At 40.0% G+C, this 10,476-nt stretch overlaps 1 protein-coding gene across 1 annotated transcript; it reads left to right on the top strand.

Moving 5' to 3' along the window:
• Positions 1–6,817: 6,817 nt before the first annotated feature.
• LOC129728670 (putative uncharacterized protein DDB_G0291608) lies at positions 6,818–8,320 on the top strand. Its single transcript, XM_055687121.1, has 2 exons — positions 6,818–7,398; positions 7,464–8,320. The coding sequence occupies exons 1-2, from the start codon at positions 7,035–7,037 to the stop codon at positions 7,979–7,981; spliced, it is 882 nt and encodes a 293-aa protein (XP_055543096.1). The 5' UTR covers positions 6,818–7,034; the 3' UTR covers positions 7,982–8,320.
• Positions 8,321–10,476: the final 2,156 nt, after the last annotated feature.

Here is a 10,476-nt window from a genome sequence, read left to right as displayed (position 1 = left end):
CAAGAATGGAAAAATCGTATCGCATTACATTCATTCGGGTATCATTTCTGAACTTGCTATTCATAAGCTTTTAATCCCAGCAAACCATTGCTATTAAAAGTAACACATTCTCACGCATGCAAGAGACAACTTACAGCAAAGAAATATATGGTAGCTTTCTTTGATGATTTTGTTTTAGTATTGCCTGCTTTAGGGGGAGCGAGCAACATATAGCGAGTGTTTCACGAAAGAATCGTATACGATTGCACTCGAGCGATCGCAGCGATTCTTTCAAATGTTGGTTGCTTGCAGGCGTAATTCGTTTACTCCACGTCGTGCTTTCACCGTGATATACCGCGATGATTCTTCGTGATTTCAAATATCACATGCTAATGCACCATGCTACCATTTCCGTAAGCATGGATGATACCTATTTGCTCCAGTAAGCAAACAATTGAACGCAATCTAACGTTCATTTGGATTCATAATTTTGTATCACTGGCGATAAAATCTCAAAGATTCTCGCGATACCGTTGAATGCAAGTGAACTTGGATACAATAAATACTATCGTGTTTGAATCATTCAGTCTTCTTCTATAGTATCCGGAACTCTTAGAAGCGAAAAACAATTAACAGCGTTTGTATGCAAAACTTGTACGCGAGTGGAAACAATTGAACGATACCTGATGAATCAAAGAACACATTTGCATGAAATATTGCTAGTGAGTGAAAATTTCCATGCTTGCCCCAGGAGCAGGCTTTGAAATGGTCACGGTAGAACCACTTTTCACTGCGATAATCGTCTTCTTCTTCCTCTGACATGTCAAATGAGTATAGCCATCACGACGTTATTTTCCTAAAACGACATGACATTGACATTTTTTCTAGAAATGAGAATTACGCACGTTGAGTGCGTGTATTCTGGAAATCATTTATATCATTGATCTTGTAATAATATTTCTCAACATAAATGAACGAAGTAGACAGAAATAGGCCGAAATAACATCGCTAAACGGTTGACAGTGTGCATCTCTTTGATACGCGAGCGATGGTTTGGTTTGGGCTCAGCTCGTTGAGCACGTTGAGCACGTTGACTGTGACGCACGCTAAGGAAGCGAGATCAAATGAAAATGGTGACCGTTTACAAGCCTGCCCAGGAGTATCATCACCCGCATTTTTTTTTGTTCACACATTTATTTGACACGGCACAATATCACCCGCAAGTCTCCTTCGATCTGGTCGAGCCATCGTGCACGCTGCGCCCCCTCTATCACTGATGCCGGCAGGGTTACTAAAGAGAAGTGGTTTCACAGGGTTGTCGTCCGGCATCCTTGCGACGTTACCGGCCTACTTCAACCTGTTGACTTTCACCAGGTGTGCAATGGAATCCATAGTCTGCAGCACCTTCCGTTCGAAGAGGGTGTTAAGGTCCTCCGCGAGAAGCGTTGTTGTCTCGATTCCGTAAAGAACTATGTGAGTTTCTCCGCCGAAAAAAAGGCGAATGAGATCACATCGCTAGGTGGATTATTTAATTTTTCAAAATATATATAGCATAGCACAGTTGATCAACCTACCCAAGTAACACCTGCAACATCTTTTACGAAAAAAAATGAAAGGAGAAAGTTATAAATAAGTCATAACTAAGTTATAGGGAAAACATTAGGTTTTAATTCACTCGCATTGATGTTTTAAACCGGAATGATGTTTGAAATCGGATTGATAAGTTGAAGTTGTAAATACATTACGAATTGCTGTAAAAACTGATTTATAACATGTTTATAACCAGCTTTTGTCTTGAGAATGTAAGAGAGACAACAGTGGTGAATATGTGTTTGACAGCAAAACGTATAATAGAGACAAAATTGAAAAATGGCCGCAAAAAATGTAGTTCAGTTTTAAATCAGTTGTAAATGTGATTTGTTGGTGTGAACTATTTCTTCTTCATCAAATACAGTGCAGAACGAAAATACTGTCATAATATTCAAAACGATCACAAAATATTTAAACACCTAGAGAATGTAAACATCAAAATCGTTCGATCTGATCAGCCATGATTTGTTTCATTTTTTTTTGCCCAACTGAAAGGTTTTATTATTATTATTTTGATCATCGTTAATAACCTCAGATCAACGTTTAAAAATTTCTTATTTACTTAAATTTCAAAATATATTACTCAATGTTTGGAGAATTTTTATATTATTTTCTCTACTCAATTATCAAGATGGTGACGGCGATTTTTTAATAGATTGTTGTAGCTTTATATAGCCTTGCTTAATTTGTTTCACGATTCCATCTCTAAATTGTGGCAGAATTTAGTCCTCGTTTTGTTCGCCTATAGATTAAGAAAGTTCAAATAAATAGTACACAGTGCCTTCTTAATTCACCTTTTACTTGTATGGGTGATGTTTCAATGTACATTTTTTTTTTTCATTTTTTTGCGATATTTTTTTCAAATAAACTAGTTGTTACCCTTTCAGCGAATGCTAATAATCCACATGGCTGCCTCGTTAGCGCAAGTAGAGTGCTAAAATAATATTCAACACCATTTTTCTCATTCGTTGTTTTGCTTTCGTCTCGATTAGACGCAAATTGTTCATCTCCGTTTGAGTTCGCAAAATAACAATACACGAGTTATCGTACGGGTGTTTTTTTTTTGTCGATTAGTTCTTGTGCTGCGCGATAACAATAGCCTGCAGTTTATCGGCAGAAACATCTCCTGCACACTGGTAGGGGCAGGCTACCCCGCCAGTGATCTGATGCGCAGCTGATATATCAGCAAGAATAATTCTCCCGCACCGCTGTTACCCCGCTAGCAGCACGGACCACCATACGATCGAGCGAGTGGAAGTCAACTACAAGTGGCATCTACAAGGTCGCGCGTAGGATACGGCCACTGTGTCACAACACGAAGCTGGATCGTCATTGTTTGTTTTGCGGAGACGCTCGATTAATCCTACTATCAGCCGTGAGGTCGTGACTTAGACGTTCGGTGAAGTATTCACTAAAGAATTTTTATCATTATTATTAATATTATTATTATTATTGTTATTATAATAATAATAATAATAATAATAATAATAATAATAATAATAATAATAATAATAATAATAACAATAATAATAATAATATTTCTTAGTATTAGTATTACTGCCTTTTTTTATTTTGATTCATTGTAGTTTGAAAAATTGTTTTTAAAATTTAATAGCAACTACTTGACCCCCCCCCCCCCCCACATTCGAATATTTATCGTTTGTGTGCGGTAGAGCGTAACGCTCCCGCAAAATGGAAGACATGCAGGTGCAACTGTTCCTGGATGTGGAAACAAATGGGGAAGAGATTGAGATCTCCCCCAACAATTCCCCTCTACCTTCCCCGCTACCTAGCCCCGTACCAAGGGTACCAGCAACACGGGTGAAAGCTTACCCAGATGCTTCGAAAGGTCCGTTCGTAGTTTACTTCAGGTCCATAAAGAATCCTCTAAATATTATTCAAATCGGCAAGGACCTGGCAAAACAGTTTTCGGACGTAACCGAAATTACAAAGGTTAGACCAAACAAACTGCGAGTTGTTGTGAGTAGCTTGAAGCAAGCAAACGCAATTGCTAGCTACGAGCTCTTCACGAGAGAGTACCGCGTGTACATCCCTGCCAAGGACGTGGAGATCGACGGTGTGGTTACCGAAGGAAGCCTCACGGTCGATGACATTTTGCGTCACGGGGTTGGCTGCTTCAAGAACTCCCTGATTCAAGATGTAAAGATACTGGATGTCAAGCAATTGCATTCAGTATCCATCGAAGAAGGGAAGAAGAAATTCTTCCCTTCGGATTCCTTCCGTGTAACATTCGCCGGATCCGCACTGCCGAACTACATCTCTTTGGACAGGGTTCGTCTGCCTGTACGCCTGTTCGTACCGCGGGTCATGCATTGCCAAAACTGCAAGCAGTTAGGTCATACAGTCACCTACTGCTGCAACAAGGCACGCTGCAGCAAGTGCGGAGGCAATCATGCTGAGACCGCTTGCAGTGAGAATACTGAAAAGTGTCTTTACTGCGAGGGAACTCGGCATGACCTTTCGGCGTGTCCCGCGTACAAACAGCGCGAGGAAAAAATTAAGCGTTCCCTCAAGGAACGATCAAAGCGCTCTTTCGCAGAAATGCTGAAGAGTGGTGAGCCACCCTCGACAGGAAACATCTTTTCCTTTTTGCCAACCGATGAGGGTACATCTGACGATCCCGTTGAAGGGTGTTCTTATGCCATGCCAGAAGGATCTAGGAAGAGGAGAATGATCATCTCTCCTAATCTTTCTCGCAAAGGTCGCAAGATAACCCCTAGCGGAATGACCAATAAGCCAACACAAAAAGGAAGCGGTGAAGAAAAACCGAAGCAAGTACCTCCCGGTTTCAATTTCAAATCAAACCAGGAGTACCCACCGCTTCCTGGGGCACCAAAAACCCCTCGTGCACCCATTTCTCGATCAGAAGATAAAAAAGAAACAGGGTTCATAAAATTTTCTGATATTGTGGACTGGATATTTAAAACATTCAACATACCAGATCCCCTACAAAATATTCTTCTTGCCCTTCTTCCTACAGTGAAAACCTTTTTGAAGCAACTAGCAGCAACTTGGCCCCTCATTTCAGCTATCATATCTTTCGATGACTAATACGGCGAAAGAGGTTAGGAATTTTATCACTGTATTACAGTGGAATTGCAGAAGTATAATCCCCAAATTCGATCTATTTTCTCAATTAATAAATACATACAATTCTCGACAAACATTTCAAAAGGTCCTATCTGCTTTCATCGTTTTTCCTAAGCGTAATTTCATTTTGGTAATGGCTCAGCTTTAGTAACTCTCCCAAGTGTGGTTTTAGTTCAGAAGGTTAGAGTTATCCCTCCGCTATCAACTTGTGCAAATAACGTGCCGGAAAAGGTGTTTATTAAGTTGTGGTAATTGAATGAAAGTGATCGATCAAAAAATCTGTAAAAGCAGATAGGACCTTTTGAAATGTTTCTCTAGAATTGTGACGCATTTGCGCTCTGTGAAACCTTTCTCAATTCAAACGATCAACTCAATTTCCACGATTTCAACATTATTCGTCGAAATCGGGACTCACACGGTGGAGGGGTACTTTTAGGGATTAAAAAGTGCTATTCCTTCTTCCGAATCGACCTCCCCTCGATCTCGAATATTGAAGTCGTTGCCATTCAAACGAATATGAATGGAAAAGACCTATGCCTTGTTTCGTTATACATCCCTCCATCCGCGCTGATTGAACAGAGGCATCTCACTGATACAGCAGAGCTGCTTCCCGCGCCTTTTTTGATATTGGGAGATTTTAATTCTCACTGTTCGCTATGGGGGTCGCTGTACGACGACAACCGATCTTCTTTAATCTGTAACTTAATCGACGATTTCAATATGACACTTTTGAATACTAGGGAAGCGACACGTGTACCCAATCCTCCAGCACGCGAAAGCGTGCTTGACCTATCCCTTTGCTCGACATCACTAGCGTTAGATTGCCAGTGGAAAGTAATCAATGATCCCCACGGTAGTGATCACCTACCTATCGTTATCTCAATTCCTAATGGGTCAACTCCAACGGATCCAATCAATATTGCGTAGGACCTGACACGTAACATTGATTGGAAGTCCTATGAGACCGTAATATCGCAGAGAATCGATTCCCACGTGGAACTTCCTCCGGAGGAAGAATACGCGTTCCTTTCTGGCTTGATCATCGACGCCGCGACTCAAGCTCAGACGAAACCGATACCCGGGGTAACGATTAGACGGCGCCCTCCCTCCAAGTGGTAAGACAAAGAGTGCTCAGACCTGTACGCGTGGAGGTCCTCGGTGTATTTGGCCTTCTGAGAACAAGATTCTTATACTAGATTTGATTTATATACATATAGTTGATGCCTGAGCATCTTTAATGTTCGATCCTAGTTCATCCATCTGCACGGTAATTTAAAAGCCAAGTAGAGTCTAGTTTACGTCCCTGCAAGCTCGATTATCTTAGCGACGCTCATAAAATATTTACAACTCATTTTGTGATACTCACCATTCATTTTCAAACCGTATTAATCATGATGACACCATTGTAGAAAATCTGCATTAATTCATCTGCAATCAGCTCTATTACAAAAATATCTTTTTAATTCTTTTCCAATTAACAGAAACCGAAAGAGTTTTACTGCGCGGCAAACAAACGTGGCACGCTGACTTCCATGACAATCATAATCATGATCTTGAAACATAATCATCAACGCAAACATTCAAAGTCATATCGAGTGTGTTCAGTTTTCCTTTCATTTGCTGTCGGATCGAATCGGATCGGATTAGACTGGTATCTGTGACCAAGCTTCCGAAGGAATTTGCATATTCGCCGATACTCATACTGCGTAACACCTGAATATCTACGTTGGTGCAATCTCCGATAATTGATACCACGTAAGCTATCGCATTGCCCGCTCGATTCAGTTTGTTTGGAGGAAAATTATGGCATGGACTGCGTATGAGAAAACTTACTTCCTATCTGCGTGCAAGTACGGGACGAATGCAAGTAGGGATGCTGCCCGTTCGCTTTGATCTGGTTTAGTTGATACACGGTTACACACCTTTCCGTTCACGTTCGTAACCTAGGGGTCCTCGCTAAGGTTCGTCCGGTAGTTGGTTTTGGACTTTGTTCAAACTTCCTACGCGGTGAACCGTTGGCTAAGCCATCCACCATGTTTGGGTAATTCGGAGCCCCTTCTCGAGGTTCCCATGTGATCTGAGATATGTTTTTGCAATGCAATATAAAAGACCTTGCACACATCAGCGATGCATTCATTTATCAATCACAGTGCTGCAGTGCAAGTGCAATAATATATAGCTGTAGTGTAATTTTTGCGTGGTGTAAGGTGGCAGAAAAAGAAGTGAAGGAAAATTGTTTGGTGGCAGTTAGCAGATCGTGAAGCGGCACCGATTTGTTTCGCTTTTCTTACTTCCCGCTGGCACGGGCGACGAACTTGTTGTGGTTAGTTTAGTGCCAATTAGGTGCGAAAAAAATGAAAACAATTTTGTGCTTAGTTGGTTTAGTGGCGGTGGTTTTCAATCTGTCGAATGCGGAGCCTGAACCAGCCGCGTCTACGGAAGTCCGGAAGACTCGACACCCATCCAGTGCACCGACCAGCTATAATACAATCGCTGGACCCGACAGTGAAACTTTAAGTAAATTACAGAATCAAGTTGCTCCAACGGTTCAAATTCCTTTGAAACCTATTAAGAGTTCGGAAGCATCGCTAACGTATGGTGGAACATCAAATCAACCGCCTAGTTCTTACATATCAACTACACCAGGCCAGACCTTTGGAGGACAGTACTATGTGGCAATGACACCTCAAGCATCAGGAAACCAAATGCTAGCACCAGGTATCATGCACGCAACCCGGTTCACCCTCAAATCGTACTATAACCTCCTCTCTCTCTTCTTACAGCGACTACCCCACTGATTATGCAATACATAAATCCACAGGGTCAACCCACCGGTGGAATTCAGTACATCCAACTGCTGCGTCCCGTCCTGTATCCTTACAGCAATCAATACGTGCAACCGTCCTACGTGCAACAACATCAGCAACCAGCAGCGGCCGTTATCAACCCGCACCAGCACCTGCACCACCCACAGCAGCTTTCACAGTCCCACTATTCCGCGGTCCCTTCGCCAACTTCTCCGCCCAGTTCTCCACACACCACGCAGTCCAGCTTCGTTCCCTTCCAGCCATCTTCGCTGCCGCAATACGCCGCCGCAACACCCGCTAGCCATCACCATCTGCAGGCCCCGTTGTCCTACAGTAATCCCGTTGGACAGTACTCTAGTCCGGTGGTGTCTTACTATCCACCCAGGATTTCCCTAATCAATCCACCTGGAGATATGAATCTCAACACTAATGAATATATGCCTTCTCCGGGAGATCACGTGTACATTAAAGGTGTCAAGGCCATCCGGGCGTAAGTCATGGTTTCCGGAACGCTTTGAGTGAGCAAAGCGCTCTCATTCGGAAATTACTGAGTGTTATCCGGCAGTAAAGTCCTCTCCTCTTGATGAGATTTCGTTATTTATTGTATAAGTAATTAAGTGATGATACTCGAACGGTTCTGTAGATGAAACAAAATTACCATTTGAAAATTTCTAATTAGAACTAATCGTTTGATGGTGAAATTATTAAAATCATCATTGGCAGAAAATTAATTAGAAGTTTAGTCTGTCTTACACTAAATGCTACCATGTTACTTAAAGTACAAAAAAATGCTTTGTTGTTTTCTATTGTTCTAGTATAAATGAAACTTTTAAAAAATGTTACCATAAAAATGTAAAAAAGTAATACTAAAAACCGATTGTATTTACAGTATATGATTCCGAAGGACACAAATAGTTGAGTAGTATAAGTACTAACCATGTTTCCTTGCACAATAAAGAGGCTGCTATCTTTTTTTGCATGAAAAGGGTATTTTGAAATTATGAAATGTAGTTTGTCTTTTTAATATCCGGTTCAAGATTTTTTTATAGTTTTTTTTAACCATTTTATCGGATTTTTGAAAATATTTTACTAGTTTGATACATATTCACTATTTATCGAATGATTCTGTTTTTGATATCTTTTCCACGTTAATCAGATTTATCAGTGAATATAAAATTATTGAAAGACAATATTTAAAAGTTTTTTGCTTATAAACAACAAACTAATAATAGAGGCTTTGACAATACGGCTAACGTTGTTCGCTTGGGAATAGCCTGCTTAGTAGTAAAATAAAGTATTTTTTAATAATTATTTTTATTAAAACTTTTGTGTGAGTGGCTAGTTACTGCAGGCTGTGGAGGCGCTCGAATATCAAACAAATTTGATAAATTCAGTAAGATAAATAGAAGTTACTGTCCTAAATTTGTGATGCAACATTCGACCACATACCCAGAAAAAAATTACACGACGTCCTATCTTGCCGACATACGGGCAGTGTAGGAGTAGATGTCACCATGTGGATTGTAATATCGCGACTTTTCTAGTGTACATTCTTTTCTTGTGTATATACTTGTTTTTATGATCGTTTGTTTTATTTTGCGGGTTTGAATTGATTCTTTCCGATGATACTACTGTACATATTAGTGCAAGACATTGATGTTTAGTAACCAACCAGAATTACACATCGCAACGCTTTTGATTTTCGCACATTCTCTATATATAGTAAGTCTGTAAGCAGCCGCAAGCGAACGAAGTGAATAACTGTACACGATTTTAAACTCAAATTTTTCAAGTATATTGTCGGAAAGATGTTCTCATTATTGCACCAAAATTTTGTGCAATATTTCACCTGTCTATAAAGACACTTGAGAACGATATTACAACACATGTTGCATCTACAAAAATCGACCTCGTGATTGTTTGAAAGCTGCAAAACTGAAATGAAATTGGTAACTTTCAACTCGAATGTTCACTAATTTATAATCGCAAAGATATGTCAATTTTAAATCACCACACCAGCTTGGGGTAACCTTCAGCTCGCGATCAAGACATTCGTAATTAAAATTCGTTCAGTCGTAGTAACATAACAAGCGTTTGAAGAGGGCACATTTCAATACACTTTTCACAGCATGCCACCCTTTAAAAGTAAGTCCTACAAAATCAAAGAAATAGTTATCGGTTTCCGTTATACTCTACTAAATTTTTTTTTTTATTAAATATTGAAATTCAGTCCGCGCAAATATATATTTCGACTGTGACATACAGTCTTCCTCAGTGCTTATGACACCAGTCCACATAAGCACTGAGGAAGACTCTATGCCACAGTCGAAATATATATTTGCGCGGGCTGAATTTCAATATTTATTTCCAAAAAAAAAAATTTTTCTTGCAGAGTATAACGGAAACCGATAACTATTTCTTTGATTTCTTAAATCACTCTGCTAAGAAGCTCGGTATAAATTTTCTAATTTGAGTAAGTCCTACGTCAAAAAAATTGACTTCATAAATTCTTTGGCAAAATTTGCCGTCATAATCTACTTGCTGCTTGCTTCACTAGCTTTGAGACATCCGTAAAGCCTCTGGTGTGAACGTGTGTTTAGATGATTTTATGAGGGAATGGTTGTACAAGGGAGCGACCTCGTGTGGACAAGCGCTGCAATGTTGTTTTGCATAAGCATCAGATAGTTTTGATGTTGCAAGCGCGGTACGCGCTTGGCTTCAGTATACGCCGCATGCCTACTTTGTGATAGTAGGTTGATGTTTTATTTCAGTTCATGTTTTCAGTCGATGAGAGCAGCACAACAACAACTACTTTAGACGTGTTGTTGATTTGTCACATGGTGATTTGTTTATTTTATTTCAGTGTAGCATAGCACTTTTCGTAACACTTCTATTAAAATTTTACATTTTCTATAAACAAATAAATTGAAGTTCTTGCTGTGGAAAGTGAACAAAAGGGATCTTTCTATTCCATGTTGCATTTTGTTTA

Source organism: Wyeomyia smithii, chromosome 3 (genome assembly GCF_029784165.1).
Source record: "Wyeomyia smithii strain HCP4-BCI-WySm-NY-G18 chromosome 3, ASM2978416v1, whole genome shotgun sequence".
Taxonomy (NCBI): domain Eukaryota; kingdom Metazoa; phylum Arthropoda; class Insecta; order Diptera; family Culicidae; genus Wyeomyia; species Wyeomyia smithii.
Note: the sequence above shows the minus strand (reverse complement) of the source record. Positions and strands in the feature narration are given on the sequence as shown.